The 27,484-nt window shown below is 44.3% G+C and overlaps 1 protein-coding gene across 9 annotated transcripts in view; it reads right to left on the bottom strand.

The window, feature by feature from the left end:
- The window catches only part of FARP2 (FERM, ARH/RhoGEF and pleckstrin domain protein 2), a 127,351-nt gene that overhangs the window by 27,141 nt on the left and 72,726 nt on the right, over positions 1 to 27,484 (bottom strand). For all 9 annotated transcript variants that reach the window (XR_012906155.1, XM_006110623.4, XM_075937164.1 and 6 more), the window contains 2 exons: positions 14,472 to 14,650; positions 5,789 to 5,878 (listed from right to left, as the gene is read on the bottom strand). Coding sequence is in view for 8 of the 9 variants with exons in the window: in XM_006110623.4 (XP_006110685.2) it covers positions 5,789 to 5,878; positions 14,472 to 14,650 (269 nt within the window). In the remaining variant the exon portion in view is untranslated. The remainder of the gene's footprint in view (positions 1 to 5,788; positions 5,879 to 14,471; positions 14,651 to 27,484) is intronic.

The following is a 27,484-nucleotide window of genomic DNA, read 5'->3' as shown; positions in this document are numbered from 1 at the left end:
GAGTCTGCCCGAGTCCTGAGAAATCAGGTCCAGGAACAGTGGGACGACCACAGGTCTCTCGCATCACAGGCTGAGGAGCGTTGAGAACCAGTGCTGCCTGGGCCACGCAGGGACGCCTTGAACTCCCGAACCCTTAGGAGAACCTGTGAACCAGTGGGAATGGCAGGAAGGCGTACAGCACGCCCTCCGGCCAGGGAGGAGGAGAGCGTCTCCCAGAGAACTCCGTCCCTACCCCCCGAGGGAACAGAACCTCGGGCACTTTTTGTTCTGCCCCGTGGCGAACAGGTCTAGATGGGGAGAGCCCCACGCATGGAAAATAGAGCAGGCCACGTCCTGCCTTAGGGACCATTCATGCCTCGCAAAGGTCCCGCTCAGCCTGTCCGCTAGGATGTTTTGGGAGCCCGGGAGGTCCGAGGCCATCGGGTGGATATCCGCCCCGATGCAAAGATCCCAGAGGTGAATCGCCTCCTGACACAGGAGAGGAGACTGTGCCCCGCCCTGCTTATTTATATACGCCACCGCTGTCATTTTGTCTGATAGGATAAGGGTGGACTTGCCCTGAGGAAGGGAAGGAAAACCGCACAAGTCAGTCGGACTGCCCGGAGCTCCCTGATATTGATATGCCGGGAGAGTTCGTTTGCGGACCACATACCTTCTGTGTGCAGGTCCCCAAGGTGGGCTCCCCAGCCGCTGTCCAATGCGTCCGTGACAAGACAGGTGGACCGCACTGGTATGGAAAAGGGGACCCCTGCGCAAACCTCCGCCTGATAGGTCCACCAGTCCAGCGAGAAGAGGACGGGGTTGGGGAATTGTCACCACCCTGTCCCATGAGTGGACAGTCGGATTGTGGACTCTTGCTAGCCACATTTGTAGTAGGCGCATGTGCAGTCTGGCATGTTGCACGACATAGGTGCAAGCGGCCATGAGGCCCAAGAGCCGCATACATGTCCTGGTGATAGTCACTGAAAAGTTCTGTAGACCCCTGACAGCAGCCTCTATTACGAGGAACCAGGACCTGGGCAGTAAGGCCCTTGGCGACAGAGTCCAGGGAGGCACCCACAAATTATATTATTGGGGTTGGGGTAAGGGCTGACTTGTCCAAGTTCAGTAGGAGCCCGAGATCCTCGAAGAAGCTCCAGACTAAGACCATGTGGGCTCTCACCTGACTCAGAGTTTCCCCTCAGGAGCCAGTCCAGGTAGGGAAACACTTGAATGCCCCTTTTCCTCAGAGTGGCGGCCACGGCCACCATGCATTTGGTGAAGACCCGAGGGGACGTTGAAATGCCAAAGGGAAGGGTCGTGAATTGGTAGTGGTCTGAGCCTACCGTGAAGCGGAGGAACCTCCGATGGTGGGAGGCGATGGAAATGTGGAAGTCAGCATCTTTTAAATCAAGGGCAGCGTACCAGTCTCTGGGGGCTAACGAAGGAATTACAGAGGCCAATGTTACCATTTTGAATTTTGTTTTCGAAATGAAGGAGTTGAGAGCTCTGAGGTCCAAGATGGGACAGAGACCCCCTTTGGGACCAGGAAATAGCAGGAATAGAACCTCCTGCCCAGGAAGTCGGAAGGAACCCGCTCCACTGCCCCCAGCGTAAGGAGGTGGTAGACATCTTGTTGTAGTAGAGGCTCATGAGAGGGATCTCTGAAAAGGGACGGAGTAGGAGGTTGGGAGGTGGGGGCAAGTGGAAAGGGATTACAGAACCTCTTTCCACTATCTCCAGTACCCATTGGTCTGACGTAATAAACTGCCAGGCTTGAAGGAAGCGGGATAAATGGTCCCAGAAGATAAGTGGGGAGACTGGTAGGACACCCTCAAGCGTCCCATCAAAACCCCTGATGGGGGCCCAAGGGCTTGTTGGAAGGCCCCTGGTTCTGATCCGGAGCAGGGTGGGGCCAGCACCTATTATTCCTGCTGTTACCGCTCCTGCTTCTACGGCGAGAGAAATCGTGGCATGGAGCTTGCGGGGGCAATCTAGGAACATTCCTATTTGCAAACGAGCGCCTCTGGGTGACAGGGGTGTGCATGCCCAAGGATTTCAGGGTGGCACGTGTGTCCTTGAGACTGCGGAGCTGTTGGTCCATTTGCTCCAAAAAAAGAGAGGGACCCTCGAAAGGGAGGTCCTGTAAAGTATTTTTGAGCTCCAGGGGAACCCCAGAGCCCTGGAGCCAGGAGTTGTGGCATAGGAACACACCTGTGGTCATCACATGGGCAGCGGCATCGGCCACGTTGAGAGCCGCCTGGAGGGCTGCCCTCAGAATTGCCGTGTCCTCCTCGTGAACGGCTTTGAACTCCAAATGAGAGTCCGCAGGGAGCAGGTCGGTGAACTTTTCCATGGGTTCAAGTGTTGAAAACGTAACGCGACAAGAGGACCTGCTGATTGGCGATCCGGTACTGAATGCCACCGGCCTTTCCTGCCCAACAGGTCAGTCTTCTTAGCCTCCCTATTCTTGGGGGTAGCGGCAGATTGCCTCTCCCTCTGGTTCATCGCTTGTACCACCAGAGAGCCTGGAGGTGGGTGGGAGAACAGGTGTTCATTGCCCTCCTGGAGAACAAAGTACCTCCTCTCATCCCGCTTATTCGTGGGAGGAATGGAGGCAGGGGTTTGCCACAAGCCTTTGGAAAAATTTGCCACCATCTTGTTAACCGGTAAGGCCACTCTGGAGGGGGGTGTCGGACTGAAGAATGTCTACCGTGGGGTCCGAATCTTCAGACACCATCTCTGCCTGGACCCCCAAACTTTGGGCCAGTCGGGGGAGAAGATCCTGGTGTACCCTAGCGTCCATGGAGAGCATGGAAGGCAGAGTCTCGATAACCCTTTCTGGGTCTCCCCTACAGGGGCCTCTGACCACACTGGGTCTTGCAAGGGCCCCGATGTTGAGGACAAGGGAGGCTGGCTCACAAGTGCCACGCTTCCCAAAGGGCCTGGGGAGGTTTGACCAGGTGGTGGCAACTGGCCTAAGTTTGGAGACCGGGTCACGGGGGTTGCTGATGGAGGGGACCTGGGGCCCAAAATGACCGAGGTCAGACTGGATGGGTCTGCACCCAAGCTCTGGTGATATGCCCAGGGTGTCCAGAATGGCCACTGGCCCAATCTGTTGCAACATTGGCACCAGGACCGGCTGTGGCGCTGGGACCTTGAGCCCCTAAACGACCAAGCGGACTCCACCTCGGAGTCAGACAAGTACTCAGAGGCGGACCAGGGTGGGCCTGACACAGGCGCCAAAGATACTGCTGCGTGCCTGGCCATGGACTCGAGTTTACCACGGTGCCGGGGAGGAGGCGGCGGCATGGCGGTGCAGGAGCCCTGTGCAGAAGTAGGTACCGCCAGGGCTGGAGCCGAGGGCAGAGTCGAGCGTTGGTACCCCACCAAGCCTGTTGCTGCATCCCTGGAGGTCGCCAGCGCCGGGGCGACAGTTATTGGCGCCGCGAACGGTTCCGGTGGAGCAGGGTGAGTCGAGCGGTGATCCCTGGCCTCTGGTGCCAAGTCCTCGAAGGAGGCCGGTGCCGACCCATGACGTCTGGAGGGGATTGGAGTGGGAGAAGGAGGAGGAGAGGGAGACGAGTCTATGAGGACCCTCGCTGCTTCAAGGGCCTCCGGGGTGGAGGGCTTGGGAAAGTCCCCCAGAAGGCTGGGTTCCCTGTGCTGGGACGAATGTCTGCCCGATCGAGATGGCCCAGGCTCCGGACTCGTGGGCGCCACGTGCCGCGCTGGAGGGCACACGCTTCGGTGGGGACCTGCCCCTGACAGGCCGTCTCTTCTGAGGTGCCGGGGACTGGGACCGCTGCCAGGGCCTACGCGGTGCCCGGGAGACGCGCTGCACTGACGTGTCCCGCACCGACACCAGTGTGCTCTGGGAGGCCGGTGCCGCATCCGACGCCAGTGCTGGCCCGAGGGCCACCTCTATCAGGATGACCTTGGTACGCGCTTGGTGCGGCTTTTGAAAGTTTTGCAGATTTTGCAGGCTTCTGCAAGATGAGCCTCCCCCAAGCACTTTAGGCAAGCCAATTGCAGATCGCCACAGGGCATGGGCCTGTGACACTTCTTGCAGGGCTTGAACGCTTGTGGTGCGCATGGTGCTCCGCAGCAGGGAACAAACAAAAAGCAACAAAAGAGTCAAACTTCAATTGCAGCTTCTTAGCCAGCGATTAACTGGAAACAAAGGCAATGATCGCTTAGTGAGAGCTGAAGGTTGCTCCAACGACCATCACGGCGGTAAGAAGGAACTGAGTGGGGGAGGGGGCCAGCAGGGGTATATATTGGTCAATATGCCAGCGCCACTCCAGGGGGCTCCCTGCTGGCCTGACCGGTACTGCTGAGGGAAAAATCTCTGACGACGCATGTACGCTGTGTGCACATCTACATGGAATGTCCATGAGCAATCACTCAAAGAAGAAAAATGGTTCTCCTTGGCCTCTGAGGACAGAACGAGAAGCAATGGGCTTAAACTGCAGCCAGAGACGTTTAGATTGGACATTAGGAAACACTTCCTGCCTGTCAGGGTGGTCAAACACTGGAATCAATAGCCTGGGGAGAGAATCTCCATCACCTGAGATATTTAAGAGCAGGTTAGACAGACACCTGTTAGGGATGGTTTAGATGGGGCGGAGGTCTGGACTTGATCTACCAAGGTCCCTTCCACTTCTAGGATGCTACGACAGGGCAGAAGCAGAGCTGTGGCAGTGTTTGAGGGAAGGGGTAGAGTGGGGGCAGGGTACTGGGGAGTTGCCCAGGCCTCACGCCCTGCTTTTAAGTAAGGGCTGCTATGACTTTATAAAGACATACAATCAGTCGGGCCCCATAATGCCGATGTGCATCTTGGGATGTCAGTGTTTTTCCACTGCGCTTTTGCATATGGTGGGAATCACGCTTTGAAACAAAGGGTTCCTACTCTATGCAAAAGCTCTATAAGACAGGGATTGATACAATCCATGGTTCCTCACTCCCGAGGAAACACCTGAGGAACAAAGAATGAACTGGGGGAAGTGTTTGACCTGGACTAAGGAGATTTCGAGCCTGTGCATAAAATACCAGGGGATTCCAAGCTGTAAAGCAAACACAGAATCTGCAGCCTGCTTGTATCACTTGTTTAACATCTGCTCAGAATACTAACTTTAGGATGAAATTTGTTACTTGTACATAATCTGCTTTGATGGGTTTGCTATCACTTAAAATCTCTCACGTAGTTAAACTTGTTTTGTGCTACGTAAACCAGACCCACTTCCTCAGATCAAATAATGGAAGAAAATAGTCACAACCATATATACCAAAGGATACAATTAAAAAAATGAACACATATGAAAAGGACAAATCACATTTCAGAACAGGAGGGGGATGCGGGGGGGGGGGGGGAGGAAGGAAGGTAAGTGTCTGTGAATTGATGATATTAGAGGTGGGGAAAGTTAGATGTCTGTGAGATTTCTGTCTGTTAGTTTTACTAACACTATTCCCCATTGAGCTATTAGAAAGACTAGCTATGCACACTGCTATTTTTAAAGGTCTGGCGAGTGACACACACTGCCCCTGAGCTCAGTGGAGGACGGCTGAGAAGGAACTGGAGGTTTCAGGTTATGTGCACCAACGGCACTGTGAAATGCCAACTGCACACGTGACCTGGGCAGACACTGCTCCCAAACCTCTCCAATGGATGGCACCAGGATGTCAGACACCGGACATGGAGCACTACAAGGACACACAGCTCGAAGAAGTATTTCTACTTTTCCCCAAGTTAATGGTTAAAAACCTAGTCCAAGGAAGAAGAATATTGAAGAAAGTTTAATTCTCTTACTACTGTAATGACTTCTAGGTCTTTCACGTACGTCCGTTCAGTAGCAAGAATCTCCTTTGCTACAAAATACGCCTTGTCTGCTGGATATCGCTGAAAGAAAAGAAAACTGCCATTTAGAATTAAACACTGCATGACGAACTCGCTTTCAACTAGCTCCTGTATCACTATGGGGGGAGTTCAAGCAGTGTTACTCTGGCTAAACTGTTGCCTCCTGCTGCAAAACACAAACATTGGATTTGTTGTAAATTATTTTGAGTCTAAAAGAAACCTCTAAACTAAATTAGGTAACAAAACTGCCGTACATTTATTTACATGGCACTTTTCATTCTACAATCTCAGAGCAGTTCACAGAAGTGGGTAAGTTACTATCCCAGCTCTGACAATCTGTAAAGGATTCTGAAACAAATTTAAGCAGGACCTGTGTTTCCAATTAAGGCTAAGATGTCGTCATGGAGGCCACAGAGGTCACAGACCCTGCAACTTCCAGTGACCTCCGTGACACTGGGGACCCCACTGCTGACCAGCAGCTGCCGATTGCGGGGCACCCCACAGCAGCCCAGCCTCCGTGAATGGCAGGGAACACTCCTACAGCTGCCAAGTAGCTGCGGGTGTCGTGAACCCCTTCAATTGACTGGCCACCAGCAACCTCTGAGCAGGCTAGCTGCCACTGCTGGCAGGAGTCCCCCTGGAAGTGGGACCCCTTGCAGATCCCAGCCAGCAGTGGCAAAGGGACCCTGACAGCACCCCAGCCTCTGCTGCTGGCAAAGGCCCCCCCCAACCCCATTACCTCCAGCCCTGCATGGTGGCCACTCTCAGCCACTGAGCAATGGGGTCCCTACAGCTCTCAGGTGCTGGGGGTCAGAGAGCAGGGTGCTCCACTCTCCTCCCCTCCCACTTTGTCAGAGATGTGTTCAGTAAACATTAAGGTCAGGTCACAGTTTCGGTGAATTTGTATTTATTGCCCATGACCTGTCCCTGACTTTTACTAAAAATATGCCCCAAAAAATGGTTTCCTTATTTCTAATACAGCAGCATCAGTGTTTTGGCACTTTCAGAATCACTCTGCTTTCATCTACTCAAAAGTAACACTAATTATCTAACCTTAAAAACCAACCAATGGCCTGGTAGCACTTTATAGACTAACAAAACATGTAGACGGGATCAAGAGCTTTCGTGGGCACAGCCCACTTCTTCACAACAAGCAAGCTGTCTGTGGTTGCCATGGGGTGACTATGGCAGTACAGCGCTCCATCAACATGCAGACACAGGGTTAAGAAGCAGATGCTAGATCCCAAGCCTTTCTTGGAACAAATGTTATTAAAATTAAAAAGCCAACCATCAGGAAAGAAAATGCACTGTATCCCCAGGCTGAGCAGATGAGGTGCCAAGGGACAGCTGAGAGGGGGGGTTGCAAGAGTTTATAAGGGAAACTGGGCCCTATGTAATACCAGTTGGAAAAGGCAGTGAATTCTTACTTACGCAGAGTTTACTTCAGTTTTATCAGGACCATTTATCCAGTGTAAAACCCCCCTGAAACAATCCCTTTCTTCCACTATATTTGGAGTCAGCTTCTCCCAAACCCCAAACTCTATTTTGAAGAGAGAGAGGGGAATGTACATCAGAGCAGAAGGAAGAAAATGATGAAAATGGATTTCTGTGGTTGCAACAAATCACAAGTTGGCTTAAACACATATATTATTTAAAAATTCTTAAATAATATTGAGGGGTCTGATCACATTTCAATTTAAGAAACCACTTTGTCCTTAACTCACCCTGCCTGTGCGCCCAAGAGCCTCAGTCTATGTAAACGAGTACAGTTCCAGTGAAATGAATGGAACTACGCTACTTTATGTCATCTGAGAATCTATTTATCTTTTGGTTCCTCTTCACGGTACTAGAGCTTTACAAATTAGTCCCTCTCCCCCTCCTTTTTTTACATATGTACCAACTAAAAGAAGAAAGGTTCCTTTTACTTAAAAACAAACACCTGCATTATTTCAGGCAACCCCACTTCAACTAATGCTACAGGTATAAAGTATCAAGGGGCACTAAATCTTCAGGGAATCTTGGTTACTAAAATCATGGCACCAGAAAAGCCTACAAATTCCACCCTGTACTGTACATCACGTAGCCTCACTACTCTCCTGCTGTACTGCAGGCAAGCACAAGGAGCACAGAAAAGACCATGTGGGTGCAACAGAAGTAAACACTTAACTGACTACAGCTACAGCCCTTCCAACCATATGGCAATGACAAGTGCACCACAGACTCGGAGGTCTTGTCTCCTGCCGTTAGAGCCCTGCGTGGATACAAATATCTACCACAGACAGAAACTAGTATCCGCAGGGCTCTACTCCCAGGAGATGCTGTGGCCAGAGGAGAGGAGTGTGGTGCGCCACTCTCAGGAACCAGCGCTCCCTACTGGCAGCTCCTCCCAGCTGTGCAACTCTACTGCCCCGAGGGACTGCATGAGCCCAGCCAGGAGATACAGATCGGGCTGGGACTGGAAGTGGCACTATTCCCACATTGGAGTCGGTGGTTTGTTCAATGCAGAAGGCATACCTCTGGCCACGAATGACTCTGGTGCCAATGAGGTTGGGGCCAGTGCCACCATTGTTGCCGAGGTTAGCAACTGGAAACACTGCTTGACTCTGCACAGAGGAACGAAGGTCACCAAAACCACAGATGGTGCCTTAGAGCAGGACCCGTGGCTTCTGTTGTAGTAAAACTGTATATTTTAGTTTTGGGTATAAGACTGTAAGTACGATGCATAATGATCTGATGTATAATGACTTGCGTATAAGTTCTGTCTGCTTCTATTGCACTCTGTCTCTCACAATCAGATAATAGCAACAGAGAAGTAGCCATGTTCGTTTTTCCTTTTGTTTTAGCAAGATCAGACTATGTAGCACTTTAAAGACTAACAAGATGGTTTAATAGGTGATGAGCTTAGTGGGCCAGACCCACTTCCTCAGATCATATTCCGGAAGAGAATTGGCATGACCATATATACCAAAGGAATACAATGAAAAAAGTGAACACACTATTAAACTGACAAATCAGATTTAGTACAGAAGATTGGGTGAGGGAGAGGGAGGGTTATTATAATGTTACTGTAAGGCCTTGCTTCCTATTAGCATTACAAATTAAGCTGTACTCCTTTGTCTGCACTGTAAATTAAGTTGTATCTTCTAGTAACTAGTGATACAGATGCAGCCGTGTTAGTCTGGTCTAGCTAAAACAAAAGACAGGACTATGTAGCACTTTAAAGACTAACAAGATGGTTTATTACGTGATGAACTTTCGTGGGCCAGACCCACTTCTTCAGATCAATTTGTGGAAGAAAATTGGCATGACCATATATACCAAAGGGATACAATAAAAAAAAGTGAACACATAAAATTGACAAATCAAATTTTAGAACAGAGTGGGGTTGAGCAGGGGGAAGGTTAGTGTCTGTGAGGTAATGACATTAGGGGTGATAATTGGGGAAGCTATCTAGCTTCACGAGGCATAAGGGATCGGTCGGCAAAGGCTTCCCCAGCCGACAGATCCGCATCTAGACTGCCACGCTGTCCCAGATCAGCTAATCGTCAGCACAGCGCGGCGGCCATGTTTATTTTAATGAAGTGGGGATTATTTAAATCCCAGCTTCTTTGCCTATGCCAGGTAAACTAGTTTACATGGCTCCGTCAATGAAGCCATGTAGTCTAGACATACCCCAAGAGAGGAGAAACTGCTTTTGTAGTTGGCTAGCCATTCACAGTCTTGGTTTAATCCTAAAATGATAATATCAAACTTGCAGATGAATTGTAGCTCTACAGTTTTTCTTTGAAGTCTGGTCTTGAATTTTTGTTGTTGCAGGATGGCTACTTTTAAATCTGCTACTGTGTGTCCAGGGAGATTGAAGTGTCCCCTACAGGTTTTTGTGTATTGCCATTCCTGAGATCTGATGTGTGTCCATTTATTCTTTTACATAGGGACTGGCCAGTTTGGCTGATGTATATGGCAGAGGGGCACTGCTGGCACGGGTGCATATATTACATTGGTAGATGTGCAGGTGAATAAGCCCATGATGGTGTAGCTGATCTGGTTAGGTCCTGTGATGGTGTAGATATGTGGGTAGAGTTGGCACCGAGGTTTGTTGCAGGGATTTGTTCCAGAGTTAGAGTTATTTGCACTGTAGTGTCCAGGAAGTGGATCTCTTGTATAGACTGGTCCAGGCTAAGGTTGATGATGGGGTGGAAATTGTTGAAATCACGGTGAAATTCTTCCAGAGCTGCCTCCTTCCCGTGGGTCCAGATGAAGGTGTCATCAATGTAGCGTACATAGAGGGGCGTTAGTGGATGAGAGCTGAGGAAGTGCTGTTCCAGGTCAGCCATAACTATGTTGGCATATTGTGGGGCCAGCCGGGTGTCCATAGTGATGCCACTGGGCTGGAGGTATAAATTGTCCCCAAATCTGAAATAGTTGTGTGGGGATAAAGTCATAGAGCTCAGCCACCAGTTGTGCTGTGGCATCGTCAGGGATACTGTTCCTGACAGCTTGTATTCCACCTGTGTGGGATGTTGGTGGCTAGGATGGTGTTTTCTGGAAGATCACCAATGCATTGTAGTTTTCTCAGGAAGTCCGTGGTGTCTCAGAGATAGCTAGGGGTGCTGGTGGCATAGGGTCTGAGTAGAGAGTCCACATATCCAGACAGTCCTGCAGTGAGAGTGCCAATGCCCGAGATGATGGGGTGTCCAGGATTTCCAGGTTTATGGATCTTGGGTAGTAGATAAAATAACCCTGGTCAGGGCTCTAGTGGTGTGTCTGAAGAATTGTTCCTGTGCTTGTGTAGGGAGTGTCTTGAGCAGACGGTGCAGTTTCGTAGGGTATTCCGCAGTGGGATCTGAGGAAAGTGACCTGTAGAATGTGGTATTGGAGAGTTGTCTGGCAGCCTCCTTTTGGAAGTCTGACATTCACGATAACAGCACCTCCTTTGTCAGCCTCTTTGATTATGATGTCCGAGTTGTTTCTGAGGCTGTGGATGGCATTGCATTCCGCACGGCTGAGATTATGGGGCAAGCGATGCTGTTTGTAGCATCCTAGTTGGGAGACAAGAATGGTATCGTGAGGTGCCTCAAGTGCTGCACCATATGGAAAGCCCCCACCATGGACAGTGGCCCAGAGGACCCCAGCAATTGTGGTTGGCTTGAACTCAACTCATTTAAGCAGGAGTTGATGCAGATTTGGGGCAAGCTCCAGTGTTGTGGCCCAAATGCGGTGCCATTACCAGCTGTTCTCCCAACTTCGCCAGAGGGGATTCTTCCCTATCTCTTTTCCTTCTCTGAGCTGGTGACTGGGATTGGTGCCAAGGGCTGGCATAACTGCACCAAGTAGTGAGACCAAGACGGTCCATGCCCGGGTCTCTCTTCAGTGCCGTCTCTCGATATCAGTGCTGGGGCACTCCTAATCAATGAGGAAGCAGTAGGCACTGCATCTCTGGTGCTGGGGTCAGATTGCGGCCAAAGGCCTACCTCCATAAGTAGGATTTTAAGCTGCTGCTGCGCTCTGATTGCTCTTGGTCACAATTCCTGATAGATCTTGCAGCAGCCCTTTGATGACCCTCGCCCAGGCACTTGAGGCAGGAGACAAGAGGAGCACTCTTTGGCATGCACTTGGTGCACCACTGGCAGGTCTTGAAGCCCGGGCAACGAGTCACGACCTGGGGAACAATCTGAACAGAACCGGAAGGGAGGAACCTCTCTAATGAATGTAAAACTACCTAGCGCCAAACTAACAGGTAACTAATTACCAAGTACGAACACAGCTCGCTATATGCAAGGGTTGAAGATATATGCTTATGCAAGGCAAGAGATGAGCACAGAAATTTCCAGCTACTGTCATTGGCAATAAGAAGGACTTGAAGAGGGAGTGGGTTGGCAGGGTCTTATATACAGTGTCATGACGGCACCGCTTTGCCTTAGCATTACAGTTAGCTGCTAGGGGAAAATCTGGCGCATGCACACACCTGACTGGAACGGACATGAACAAGCACTTGAACTGGGTTTGTTTAGTTTGGAAAACAAAAGACTGAGGGAACATGACAGCAGTTTTCAAGTATCTAAAAGGGTATCACAAGGAGGAGGGAGAAAAACTGTTCTCCTTGGCCTCTAATGACAGGACAAGAAGCAATGGGCTTAAACTGCAGCAAGGGAGGTTTAGGTTGGACATTAGGAAAAACTTCCTACCAGTCAGGGTGGTTAAACACTGGAATAAACTGCCCAGGGAGGTTATGGAATCTCCACAATTGGAGATATTTAAGAGCAGGTGAGACACACACCTGTCAGGGATGATCTAGATTTTTCTTGGTCTTGCCGTGAGGGTTAGGGACCGGACTTGCTGACCTCTCAAGGTCTCTTCCAGTTCTATAACAGTTATTTACCTTTAAATCTTTTGCATTTCCCAAGTGTTCTCTCTCTCTCTCGCTCTCTTTCCATGGTACCATCTCTTTCATTTTCACCTTACAATTTCCGTGACCTTCCAAATGATTCCCTGCTGAAATTCAGGGCCCTTAATTTTTCTTTTTTTGGTCTCACATTAGTCTCAGTAGTTGACCCATTCTGCTAGCCAGAAAACGCTTTTCCAAGTTACTTTGAGAGCACTAGTAGGCCTTCTCCCAGCTGATTTTTCTCTGGATTATCTAAAGACAACAGCAGCTTCTCAGAGGTCCTGACCATGTATGTGGTTTACCAGTACTTTGCATGAAAAATTTTATTTAGAAGCTTGTTTCTAGTTAGGAAATGAAAATCCTTGCACAATGCATTTACAATTTTCTGCTTATTGCTCACTGCTCCTGTTGGACAGCATAATACGCAGCTATACACGTCTTCTGATAGAAAATATCACTGCTTCAGAAGCACTGGAAAGAGATACGGGAAGTAAAGTGTAGAAGTTTAACTGTCAAACACCTTTGCCACTGCTCAGACTCTGCGATAGCAAAATATCAATTAATCCTAGAAAAAAAAATGCAAAGTCTCCCTGAGGAAAAAAATTTTGCAGTCTCAGTCCAAAGGAAACATCCCAGCATCTAACCCAGGAGACACCAAGGCAAGTAATACACCATTTCGTGCATTACTGAATGCTCCAGCGTCTGATGCACTCAACCTAGCACCTCAATACCCCCAAACCACCACTGACGTAGTAGTGCTTACTGACACCATAAAAGCAGGTCCCTATGCAAAGTGAGGCAAGTGAGCCAGGAACAAGGGAGCCATGAGATGGCTTAAGGTCATGCCAGTGCTGCATACCGTAAGCACTGACAGACTCTCTCTAACTTTCTAGCTGAGTTTTTTATCTGGATCCCAATCCTGCAAAACCAGTGCTTGTTTGAAAGGTAACTCTGCCCCCACTGGCATGCTTAATTTCTGGCTCCAAAGTAGGAATGTGAATGGTTAATTGGGAAGCATCACCCTTACTGGGTGATGCTTACCGCTTATGATTAATTGGTGACCCAGCTGAGGAAACTAAAGCTTTAGAAAGCTGAGAAGTTGACCACACTTAAAATCAATTTGTAACAAAAATTCACCCCAGGGCTTAAAACCTTGTATGAGTCTCAAACTAAATGGAATGCAAATTGCTGAGATAGTACTTTGAAAAATGAGGTGTGTGTGACACAAATGAAAAAGACCTAATGCCACTACATTATGCATACACATACACCCTCCACCCCCCAATTTTTCATTGTTTTCTTTTATATATGCTTCAGAGGGGTAGCTGAGTTAGTCTGTAACAGGAAAAACTTAGAAAACCCCACAACAAATAGTCTAGTAGCACCTTAAAAACTAACAAAACACGTAGATGGTATGACGAGCTTTCATGGGCACAGCCCACTTCTTCAGATAACAGGAGTGTTATAGAAGACATCTAACACTCCTGTCATCTGAAGCAGCGGACTGTGCCCATGAAAGCTCATGATACCATCTACATGTTTTGTTAGTGTTTAAGACTAGTAGACTATTTGTTGTGTTTTATGTTTTTCCTTTTATATATGATGTGCCTGACAAAACTTGAGTGCAGCTCAATATTTATAAAGACATAAAACAAAGTAATTGTTATCTAAAACAGTACAAAAACCATCCCATTCACCATCTCTCAAAAACAACAGAAAGCTCCCCACTCTACCTTCACCAGCTGATAACGCCTAAGTAGATTTTGCTACCTGCCCTGTAAGTTGACAGGTAGCTCTGTGGCCCTGTCCACCTTGGGATATTAAATCAGGTTAGAACAACATTTTAACTAACATGACGGTAAGCACTCAGTGTAGACAAGGACTAGCCAATCAGTTGACAATATTAAATACAACTTGGCATGACAAGGACTATGTTGTGTTTAACACATTAAATAACGCGCACACACACGACTCCCATAACCACAGTATCCTAGCACGAGGTTCTAATGTAAGAGACTCCAGAACCCAAGGCTCAACATACTTCCACTCAATTTGCATTGTAGGAACTCGTAGTAGGGCAGAGTGGCCGCTCACTGACCCAGAGGGGAAGGAACCCGACTCAGAGCCCTCGTAGGCTACAGAGCTGCAAACATTACGTTTGTATTAGTATGAAGAATACACAGCAAACTGCATCCAAATCCACACTAAATCAATACACATGCTACACTCACTGTACAGCTATTGCCTTACCTTGCGTTTTACTTCCTCTTCCTCTTCCACCCGGGAACTGCCAGCATCACTCAGGACAGGACTCAGAAGAGGAGATGAACCCTGGTCAGCTGGGTTCAAGTTTACCTGAAATGTGGGGTTCAAGCTCTGTGGATTCTTCAGGGTGAAGGAAGAAAGCTGAGGGTGGATCATTGAGAGGCCTAGAATTGGAGTAGGAAGGGATAATGGATTGGAAAATGAGAAAATATATGTTATGAGAAAGGTTTATCTAAAAAAGCCCACTTGTCTACAGTGTAAACATTATTGCTCAATAACTGTACTCTTACATTACTTCAAAAGAGAAAACGGCACACAAATGTTTTAAAGCAGAGTGAAATCTCTTGAATAACTGAGCGATCCATCTATACATTTGAGCTATTAGCTGGAATTAAATATAGTTTGAGCTACTGAACAGAAACTGGAGAGAGACTAATAAAATGGCTTAGTTCCCCCTTATTTGTGTTAAATAGTGCTCACTACAGATTACTTTTATAGAAGGGTTGTTTTACATTTTGCTTTTCTAAAATTAGAATTCTCTTTGGCCTCAGAGAGAAGCTACAACATGCTACTGCAGTAATATTCCTTCAGAAAACATTCACATGTATAGAAAGCAGGGAGGGAAGGAACGAATGGACATTTTCTCACACATTCAGAATTTGTGGAATCTCATCTTAGAATCTGTGTTTGTGTGGGGTGGGGAATATATTGCTAGATATACAGGGACCACATGCTATACTCCCTCTTTGGCTCTATAAACCTACAACATTTGTTAAATATTTGAGCCAAAATATTTTACTGGCTTCACCAAATGAAACCGATCTCGTAACACTGCAACAGACAGAATTTTTAGCTTAGTAAATTTCTAGTATTCTTCTGTAATTCAAAGGGCACAGATGGTACAGGGAGCAAGTAATTAGAGAAAAACTTTGCAGCACTAGTAAATTTTGTAAGAGGGAGGAGGGAATAGGGACACCTGTTATTCAAATTATCATGACCATAATTTTTCAGACAGGGTAAAACATTTAGGTTTTCTAAACCCTCCCTCTGATAAGTCGTCAAACTCTGTAGGACTAGACCTTTCATCCAGAATCAAGCATACGTGCAGCGTTTCCACCTTAAAACTGTTCTATACACATTAGCCTAGGCTACAACACCCTATCGTGGCAGGTAGGGATGATTTGTTTTACAGAAGGAAATGGGGCTAAGTAATTTGCCCAAGGCCACATAATGAATCAGAGACAAATATCAGAACTCAGGCGTTCCTTTCTCCAAGGCTTGTGTTCAGTCCATTAGACAACGCCACTGGAAAAATGGGCTGTACACAGCAAGTGCCCGGTTCACCCAAGACACAGCTTAATTGCTCTTCTGAAACTTGAACTTACAGAATGTTCTCTATATGATAATCGAGTATCTGTCTTCCCAAGTTTCAATGTGTATTTTCAGAGTTACAGGACAGTATAAAACAGATTCCAGGCTAACACCAGTTAATGTTCCTCTCCGCAAGGCCACTCCCACTCCCAAATCCACTTTGTGTAATCTCAGCACAGACTGTCACCTCTGTTGCAGCCAGCACTAGCTTTTGAGCAGATTACTAAACTCATTACAAAACCCAACACGAGTTAAAAAATATCAAATACATCAGTCGACAGGAACAGAAAGAACTATGAATGAGGCACCCAATATCTTTGAACACAAAATAAAAAGAAGCAAGGATTAACTGATGAGAGGAGAAGCAGTATTAAGCATCTGGATGAACTTATGGCAAGAAATGGTTGCTGTGTGTTTGGCTCAGGAAGCAAAAACACTTAATTGTGTGGCTGCGGCATGACAATGATGAGGAAGCAAATGTGTATTTTCACATTGACAAATGCAGGAAGCTAAACACCATTGCACTCAATCACCTGGAGGAGATTAAGATTATCAGGGCTGTAAGGTTAACTATTAACACTCTTCAGCAAAATCATTATCAAATGCATATTGTTTCTGCCTATGTTTTTTCTAATTTTGATTGCTTTTAGTCTACCAAATCCACAACACAGGAAAGTCCCAATAGCTAACAAGGAGACCGGTGGTACCTTAAAGCCTATTTGTTTCATTATTTGTTTTACATATGCAAATACTGCAGGGAAAATAAGTTTGCTGGAAATTTGCTGTTATATGTCAATGAAGGAAGTTAACATGATATGGAAAATAATTACTTTTAACATGAAAAAGGTGAAGTAAAAGTACCATAGGAATGATACAGACCCCCTATGTATTAGCACCAAGGAGCTGCAACTATTACAAATGAGGCCTCAACTACTTAAGTGATGGAAGCAATAATATTCAGAGACAAGAGAACAGGGTATAATTTCCTGCAGCCTGTTTCAAATGAGTTGTTCCAGTATTGACTCATGTTATCAGCTCAGAAATTGGGAAAATTCATCTAAGACGACATTTGTTGTTCTTTATCTGATTTCAAATATTTTTCTGGACATGAATGTAAGATTATGAAAATCTGGGGCACATTCAACTAATTATGTCTGAAAATATATTCGTTGAAAAATGTAGGCACTTGGTGTTGTTTCAAGTTGCATTTTTAGAAAAGGAATAAACTAGGTCTAAATGCAATTATGTTTAGGCTGTAAGCTCTTCTAGGCAGGGATCATTCTCTCTGTCCTTGTGCACTGCTGGGATGTGAGGCAAGAGTGGCTATCATATGTTTGTGTGACTGGGATACAAGTAATGATTTATTCATGGAAGATATTACAACAATTGCAGTTTTGTAATATGTAGGATTAGACTACTGGTAAATTCTTAAAAGGGACAGTATCAACCTGTTTAGGACCCCAATCCTCTTTTCAAGAAAGGATGGCAAAATCTCACACAGCACTTCAATTTTTTAATGAACCTTTTTATTTGAAACCTGACTTTAAAAGTTTAATACAAATGCACATACACTTGTTACAGTCAGCAAAAAGGGCTTAAATACATTACAAATGCAGCTTTAAATGTCAGTTCTCTCAGAAACCTGTTACAAACGTATTGTGTACTTCTGCTAGAGCAGCAATGGGGAAATCCTCTGCCAAGTCATGGAGTGGCTCTGTAGCCCCTTCTGATGGGGAGACGGTAATGGAAGGACCCAAGCAGTAGTTCAGGAAGCACCCATCATTTTCAGATGCAGTTTAAAGTAGCAACCTGCTAAATAGTTATAAGTAGGTGGCAATAAAATCCAAGTGTTTGTCTGGTTTCTCTTCTAGGCAGACTATGCCCCACTGAAGTAGTCTCACCCTAAAAGGCAGGCATCAGTATTCCATGGGTATTGCAAGAGAATTACTTTCTTGAAGAAAGGCAAACTTTAGAATCTAGTTGACAGAACTTCTTTAATCTTCTAAACCAAGCCAGAAAACACAAGACTATTGAACAACTACTTACTGCAGTTTTTCTTTTGATATAACGCAGGAATGGACGATGCATTATGAAACTGGACTGCACATACTAGCATGGAAAAAACTCATTTTGTTCTTACTCTAAACTTAATTAATCTGAAATCAAAACTTGGCAGAATTGGATTCAATTAGCTTTATGCTTTAAATGAAGAACTTGGTAACTTTAAACATACCACTACTTAAACCTGTAATACATGTTTCAAACAAAGATGCGTACAAATTGTCCAAAAGGGTTAGTATAGGACTGTGTGTTGCTGGAACTTCTATAATCTACCTTTAATGTTTTGTTTGAGGACACTTTCTTCATATCCCTCTAAATTAAAGGTGAACGTAGTTATCTTAAAAAAATTTTCCTCACTTAAACGTGTTTAAAGTACTTCTCTGTTCTTTAAAATCTCCACACCAGTTTGTGGAGGTCCTTGTCACAGAGGTCCTTGTCAATTTGACTAACTAGTGTACTCAGAGTTGCAGAAGTTTTTACTTCTCTGAACTACTAGGAAACTTGGGAGTCAGGCAGGAAGAAGCAAGGGTGGCAAAGATCTGGAAAGTTGCTCTATGATATGAAGAACTCAGTGTTCATTCAGCCAGCAGTGCCAAGAGTGAAGGGGACGGAAGGCATGCATAGAGGGGCATGGTTTAAAGTCTGAGGCACATATTTTTTATATCAGCAGAAAACTGCTTCTGGCTCAGCAACACTAGCAAGAGACATATCAGGAAGAAGTCACTACCGTACTGGCCAACTTGAAACTGACAATGATGTACCAAGACATCCGCTTTCTATAAATCTTCAGTTTGTCTTCCTCCAGTGCTACCAACTAGATTGCTGGTTTTATTTGTACTCTACTATCCATATGCCATAGTTTGAACTAGAAAAACCTCTTAAAGTCCTCCCAATTTAGAGCCAAGGATTGTGTTTATTTAGATGTAATAAACTGACAGGCATTCATAGACATATTAAGCCATATAAAATGAATGTTGCAACCATGACAAACAAAATAAATTAAATTCATAGTAGTTAGGAAAGAAAACATTATGTATATATTTTGATGCCTACATAATAGCGTGGGGAAAAAAAGAATGAACAGAAAGTACTCGAAAACACAATCAACAAACAAAAGGCTGTTTAAGGTGTGGTTCTTAAGTGACTGTGCATTCAGAGCCATGTCTACTGACATTAGTGATAAATAAAAATATACTTCCCCTATCTGTTAAGCACTGTAGAGCTTCTACAACTTTAAGGGGGCAATTTCAGTTCTTATCCCCCACCCCCGAATAGAGCTGAGAGAGTTCTAGTTACCAGAGCCAAATTATTGGTGTACAGGTGAAGCCACATCAGGAGTAGTGGGTCCAAGTTTGGGCCCCCACTACAGAAAGGACATGGACACAATGGGGAGAGTCCAGTGGAGAGCAATGAAAAATATGAGAGGGCTGGAGCACATGACTTATGAGGAGAGGATGAAGGAACTGGGCTTATTTAGTCTACAGGAGAGAAGAGAGTGTGAGAAGGGGGATTTGATAGCAGCCTACAACTACCTGAAGGGGGTTCCAAAGAGGATGGACAGGCTGTTTTCCATGGTGGCAGAGGACAGAATGAGGAGCAATGAGCTCAAGTTGCAGTGCAGGAGGTCTAGGTTGGATATTAAGAAATCTATTTTACTGAGAGGATGGTAAAGGACTGGAAGAGTTACATAGGGAAGTGGTGAAATCTCCATCCCTAGAGGTTTTTATAGCCAGACTTGACAAAGCCCTGGCTGGGATGATTGAATTAGGGTTGGTCCTGCTTTGAGCAGGGGTTGGACTAGACAGATTCCTGAAGTCTCTTCCAACCCTGGGATCCTATTATAACCCTAATATCTACGATTCTATTAAGTTCTGGCCTCAGTTACAAAGGAGTACCCCACTGAAAAGAATGAGGTTGTCCAGGTCTTAAGGTAGAACCTGGCCTACCAATGACGCACAAACCAAACAGAACACAGCTTGGCTGCCAGATCTGTAAAGACAGGCTAGGTCTGTTAAAAGTCCTTGAGCATGCAAGCAGAGCTCATTTGATCTGGAGTCACTGAGACACGATGGAGCTAGAACATATGATGCCATTTTAGTTGTTATTCAGAGTAGCTCCACTCAAAGATCCCATTTAAAAAAAAAAATCACAAAACCATACATTTTAAAACCATATTTTTGAATGCGTTACTTGCCATGGATATAATACAGGGGTCGGCAATAATGGTGATGAGAGGCCACTCCAAGAACCACACTCTTCCATATTAATGGAGGAGGTGCAGGGTCTGGAATGGAGCTTGGGATAAGGGATTGGGGTACAGGATCTGGGAAGGAGTTTGGGTAAAAGAAGGAGTTGTGACGGAGGACTAGGGTGCAGAAGTTTGGGTTGTGACCTGGGGCAGAGAACTGAGGTGCAGGGTTTGGGAGGGAGTATGAGTGCAGAGGGTCTAGGTTATGTGGGGGGGCAGAGTGTTGGGGGAAGGATGGGGTTAAGTGCCAGAGGCAGGCTGTGGCCAGGAGACACTTACCTAGGCAACTCCTGACCAATAGCACAGACAGTTCCTCAGCCAGACTCCCTGCTTTCCATGCTCCTGTAGGCCCCTCAGAGCCGGTATGCTGCTCTGAACTTCACAAGCCAGAGGGGAGGGAGAGAGGGGTACAACTTTGTGCATTCCCTGTTTTGAACAGGCAGCTTCCATGGGCCAGAAATTGGCCAATGGGAGCTGTGAGATTGTGCTGAGGTGGGGGCAGTGCACAAAGTCTCTCCCTACCCACCCTTCACAAATGCACATGGGCCCTGTAAGCTGGCTGCACTGAGCAGTGTGTCAGGGCAGGGCAGGGCACCTGGCTGAAGTAACCACTAGGTCACGGGCTGGATCTGGTGGCTTGGTGGGCCAAATTTTGCCCACCGTGATATAAGAAATAATTTGGGATCTGTAGATTCGGGACATGTATATTGCATTCTGAAAACCATTCCACACTTAAAGACATGACTTAGCACCTCAAGTAATGTAGGGAAAGCGGTGAATGCAGGTTCTTTAATTGCCGGGGTGTGAATGAGGTCACCAGATGCTGCAGAGGAAACGTTCTGGAAGTCAATAACTGTTTCAGTTCTTTATTAAAAGGCAGTGCCTCACTGTGTCTAAAACAGTGTGTCTCAACCTTTTTGCTACCAGGAAATGGCTTCCTAAACTATGCCAGGGAGATCTCAGGGACAGATGCTGGTCCATGGACCAGTCGTTGAGAAACACTGAAAGACTTCCGCTGACTTCAGACAGCTGTGGATCAATCACTAAATGCCTAAATAGTAAAATATTATTTGAGCAGTGGCATCACTGTGCTAAAAGCACATTTTTATACATGCTACACAATATCACTGCATAAAGTGTTCCTTGCCCTGGCTATTTAAAAATACTGCTTTTAATTAAAATGAACAAACAAATCACATTTTAAATTTATTCTCTGCAAAACTGTTCTTTAAAATAAACAACACATATTTGGGCATAATAATTGAGCAATTTCTTTTGTCTTTACAATTTTTAATTCACAGATTTTTCATGCTTGTATACACTGGCTGTGACCCACTAAAGCACTTTAAAAACAGTTATGACTTAATGGAACTACTACTATGCAAAAGTTTTGCACATGCTTAAGAACTTTACTAGAGGAGCCCAATTTGTTTTAAAAATTCTCAGTCTTAATTTTACAGTTTATGATCAGAATGTGAACTTTCTGATTTTCATGTTTCTCAAATATACTTGAATAACCAAGGCATCTTCAAAGATTATATTGCATCTGTCATAATATCTTGGTATCAGCAATAGCCTACATTAAAAACTTTTACAAAACGATTTTACTATATTAATATTATTATATATTTACTTCAGCATGACGTGAGTTAGTTTATGGTGAGGCCATCATCATGCAACTCCGTTATGAATGAATACTGTGTTTGCACCCAGTGAACTGCAGGATTGGGGTCTAACTTATGTACCTCCACAATGGCTACATGTTTCAATGAAAACAGCAGTTCAAATTCAGATATTGTAAGAACTTAATAGAACTACGGTACGAATACCTTTTTTATGTTAGATCACACATTTCTGGTATGAAATCAGTCTGAATTTTCCATGTCTACAAAGAAAACAATGCAACAGGTTTCTTCATGCCTAAGCAACTCAAGTATACAAAGCAATTTTATTTTTCAGAAAGTTCTAAAACCCAATCATTTAAAAAAAAGCGCCAAATCCAGATCAACTTATTTATGTAACTAGATGCACTGATTTCAAAGGACTACACCTTGCCAAAGGAAGGAAAGCAAGACTGAGCTATATATTAAGCATGGAGTTCTGGAAAACGTGTACCACAGAAAATGTGAGTATATGGCTCACCTGTCGCCATGCTTTTTGCTTACAATCACTGATAACTGGTTAGAAGGAGTTCCTATGCAGCAGACTGCCTGAGAGAGACTGAACCAGAATTGACAGGAAAATGTTTGACATAAATGGTGCTTTTGGATAAAATCTGAACTTTTCTTCTTAGCCGTATTCCAAAATAAAGGGGTTCACACCAAACAATAACTTGAGCAATATTGCCTAATATTGCTACCTTCTAAAATGTCCACATGAAGAAAACTAAGCTGCAAAATTTGATGATGAAACTCCTGGGAGTCTCACCCTAGGAGAACCACCTTTTAATCTATTTGAAACAAGTTTAAAGAAAAAATAAAAGCTAAAAAGCCCATTTTGTCTTTCATATCACAGATTTTCTCATTTTATTGTATAAACAATTAAAAAATCTGAATAAGTACAAATCTGTAGGTTTATAATCAGCAATTTCAACAGAAAACAAAGATGTAAAACATCCCAAACAAATAATTCAACAAAAACATTTAATGTATGTAAAAAAAAATCAAGTTCCAAAAGTTTAATGTTAATAAGAAATTCCATCCCCCTTTGTACTGCTGATGTAACGTTTTTCTGCAAAGATTAGTACCTATTGAACAGGAGGAGATCACTTCAGGCTTAGGCACAAGTGGTTTTGTGAGCTGAACTTCACAGTACACCTGCACATTCTGGGGACAGCTCTTTATGCTTTCTTACCAATGTTTAGAACTCTGCCACAAAAAGTATTACTGCATGAAATCAGAGGCATGACATTGAAGCGATAGTGGAAGATTGTGATTTCATAGAATTTACAGCAATGTTTTTCCATAGGCTACACGTCTTAGTTTAAATTATTTGAGAAGCACGCCAGATTCAAAACCCACTAAGCTAATCTTCACTCAGTGAATTAATCTAATAACAACCCACAGTCAGGTAAGTGAATTAAATGCACTTTATGATATACATTTGGAGCTGTAAAAACTTCACAACAGTCGTGTGTTTAGTATATATGTGTACTCCTACATATACACACAGCATTTATAATGAGCTCAATATTAAAATGGCTACAGTGCAAGCAATGACTATGAGGCTGCACTTCGAATTGAGCTACATACCATTTCAGTCCATTAATATCTAATAATTAAGGTTAAGCATCCTTTGCAAAATGACAATAATTGGAATGACTTACCGACAGGTTTGCACCAAAACAACATTCAAATAATTAACTGGATTTTTTTTTTTTACGGTTTCCCCACAATCTTACCAAGATTTTCAATAAAAAAAAAATTAAACAAAAAACCCACCATCACCTACTACCACTGGGTAAAGGAGCTCAACACTTCCTGTATGCAGTAACTCTGAGCTTACTGAGCTTTAAAGTGAAACTTGATAGAAAATCAATACATTTCCTATAACACATGAATAAAATATGAATAATGTATGGAAAATAGACAAAATATTATTTTAATGACTGATAAAATTACGAAGTATACACCACAACACACTAATACGAATGCAGTAAACTTTACCGAGGCTTAACTGGATGGCTGCTTGATCACAGAAAAGTCTATGACCAGTGAAAGTGCCTGCATTTGGTGAAAAATATATTCTTAAGTGGTGAGTGGGTATAAATATACATTCAGAGAAACACAGGTACAGATTACTCTACAGAGCTCCAAGACTTGCAAAGCATTTTTAAATGGCTTTCCATTGCACTGTGAAGTGTAGTCAAATGCCTTATTGCTACATGATAGACCTAAACCAGTACTGTTTATTATCTAGTCTATAATGCAATATATTAGACACAGACACAAGACAAAGACAAAAATACCTGATTAAATATTTGAGTTCAGAGGCAGGAAGGTTGAGACGCCACAAATTTCTCAGGAAGGAGAGCAGCATGCTCCTCCTTCACTTAATGAGGCTAAGGGATGTAGGACAGAATAGTATATGGAAGCATGTGCAGGTGAAAAGCTAGTTTGGGTGCTATGTTCTTCTTGGCCATTGGCCTACTTGAGGCAAAACCTACACAGCAGTTAATGATGGTAGACCAGCATTAAGTCCTTTCCATGCCTTCCCTTCATGAAGTCAGAAAGCATCCTCAGAAGTGATGTTGCTAGGAAATAACATGGAAAGGCTGCTAGCTTTTGGCTTGCCACTGCCCAAATGGGAGCCAATGAGTCTTGTGTCCAGGCCTCCCACCATTATTCTTCAAAATTCTCCCTCTTCAGGGGAACTTGCATAAGAGATGCCACAAGAACCATCTTCTAAAGTTTCCCTTGTAAGTTTCCTCTGTAAATCCCCAGCATCCAGGTGTGAAAGGGTACTCATAACTTACTTTTCAAACTCAGGTTCTCCTTCCACTTCAAAAGCTGCAGTTCTCTATGTTAGTATTCAGCACCTTCTTTTAAAAGTCGGTTTGTTAATACTGGTACAGTATTAACAAATAACTTTTATGCTCAGACTAAAAATATTCCTCAACAACTATTATGCAATAATAGTAAGGATGCGAAAACCTGAAAAAAAAACCTGAAATGTGCTAGCATATTTGCAGTTCAGGATGTTATGTTTAGGTATTAACGTTCATATTGTACCACATCACAAACTATACTAAGGAGGTAAAACAGCCTCAGGGTATGTCTAGATTACATGGTTTTTTCGAAAACCTTCACCTCCTGCAACTGTTTTCTTTCGAAATTAAATCAAAAGAACGCAGGGTTTTTTCGACATTGGTAAACCTCAAATTTCAAAAAAAGGCATGTGTGGATACAGAACACGGACATTTTTCAGAAGAAGAGGCAATCGAAAAAAGCACAAGGTGCCATGCAGTTTGGACGCTCTCTTTCGAAAAAGCAGATCTGGTTTTGAAGTGAGAAAGAAGCTTGCAGTCTAGACGTACCCTCAGTGCAGAATCAAGAGCATGCCTTCTCACCTTCTTCTTGGGTTGGTCCAACCAGAGACCCTCTATGGGGAGAACAGTACATGTGGCAGAATGCTGTGACTGCTGCCAGGAAAAAGAGCAAGCTAGCAACAGTGGCTTGTGCTAGAACTGACACCCAGACTGCTGAAAGGCACTGAAGCCAATCATCTCTCTAAGCACCACCCAGGAGAATGTTTCCCAGGGTCTCTCTCTCGCTAGGACTAGATCAGCAAGATCAGGAGAATCCGAAGTCCAACCATCTATAGAAAATGCTACAAAACTTTCTCCAACAAAGTCTGTCATCACAAGATGCCACAACACTAACATCTCTCTTCCACCTGCCCTCCCCCCAAACAAAATATAAAACCTCCCACAATTAACAAAAATTAAATAGACACACAACCCTCCCCAAACCCAGTTTGTATAGTCTGAAAAGGGGAAAGAACCAGAGATTAGACAAATAACTACATTTCAAGGAAAAACCATCAGTAAGCTTTCATACAGGGTTATAAAGAGCTTTTTCAAAGCTCTTCCAAGAATCTGGTGTAGAACTCTGTGGGAATTTTTTTTAAACACAAGACACTGTCAATCCTTAGGAAAGCCCTTGTGACACAAAGTCCTACATATAGGCAGAAGGCACTTTTTAACCTTTAAAATCTTGAAGCTTTTTAAAAGCATCAGAAATTGTCCTTGTCCATGTTACCATCTAAAGACGTGCTTCCCACACACCGTCCCCTAAAACAGAGTTTCCAAGTTACACAATAGACACTGGATGACTAACACCTGCTTAGTGAGACAGCCAAAGAACAAAAACATTGTCTCTTTCAGTTTCCTATTTATTGATGCCATATTCTATTCCTCCATTTCCACAAGCAGAAAACAAGTTAACAGGAGGCAAAACAATTTTCAGATACGAGAAAGTGAGAGACAAACAGAGACAGAGAGGGCGCATCTACACAGCACCCGAAACTTGAAATAAGATACACAGTTTGCACTATGCAATTGCATATCTTATTTTGATTCATTTTGAAATAATGCACTATTTTGAGATATCCCTTAACGCCCATCATTACAGGGATGCCAAAATAGCATGCCCGTTATTTAAAAAAAAATATTTCAAAATAATAGGCTTGTTAAGATGCAGGGTAGTTATTTCGGGATACCTCTGGTATCCTAAAATAACTGTGCAGTGTAAACGTACCCAGAGAGAGACAACTGCCATTTAAAGAAACAGAACAGTTACAAACACCTGAAAATTGGCACAGGTAATACTTTACCATATGGTATTATAGGTATGCTTTTATTTTCTAATGTCAATCAGCAAATGCAAATTCCTGACACTTCCTAGTGCAACAATAGGTACTTCACTCAAGCACGAGTGAAATGAGTGCACATACTGAAAGCTTTCAGGAATGATCATGCCGGTAGAAAGAATAGTTAAAACAGACTGCAAACAAGGGGAAATAAGTGAATGAGGGACAATCACCCCATTAAGTTGTATTGCACATTGAAAGGACTTTCCTTGTAACATTTAATCAGGATTCCTTAAGAGATATTTAAGTGGCTTACCAAGCATGAAGGTTCCTTTTCAATACATCAGTCCCTTACACAGGAAACCCCATGTGAACATTAATGGAGAGCACACAATATGAATACATTAGTTGTGTGCCCTGCTTATTTAAGAGGGAATCCAATGAAGTGATATTGCACTGTTCTCCCATTTAGGAAAAGCAGGTTGAGAATCCGGACCACAGGGAATGTAAACCAAATTGCCTCAAGAGGCAATGCTTTTGACTCCAAACCTGCTAAAAGGATATTTTCTATTTTAAACTCGTTTCTTGCACAAGGCCCTCAAAATTTCACATCTCAAAATTCTAGCCCCTACCAAAAATATTTATTAAGTGGACTGAGAGCAAGTAAATTTGATAATCTCCACCAACACTAATTTAATGAATCAGTACAGGTTCAACCTCTCAAATCCAAGACTCTCTTGTTTGGCAACATCAATGGTCCGGCAGCAGCGGGGCTGGCAGAGGCCGGATTCCCAGCTGTGCTGGCAGCATGTAACCAAGTCACCTATCTATAAAAGGCCTCTGAAAGCAGTGAAGATACCATCTACCACTGTATTATTCACTTTTTTAAACTTTACACCAAGTCTTTATTATCCTGAAAGGAGCCATCTTATTTCAATAGTGTTCTGCTCAATACAGTGTAAAGTTTAAAGACGAGTGCCTGATTTATCTTTTAGCATTTCTCCCAGAA

The sequence above is a fragment of the Pelodiscus sinensis genome, chromosome 10 (genome assembly GCF_049634645.1).
Source record: "Pelodiscus sinensis isolate JC-2024 chromosome 10, ASM4963464v1, whole genome shotgun sequence".
In the NCBI taxonomy this organism is placed as follows: Eukaryota; Metazoa; Chordata; order Testudines; family Trionychidae; genus Pelodiscus; species Pelodiscus sinensis.
This window is presented reverse-complemented; position numbering and strand designations above follow the sequence as displayed.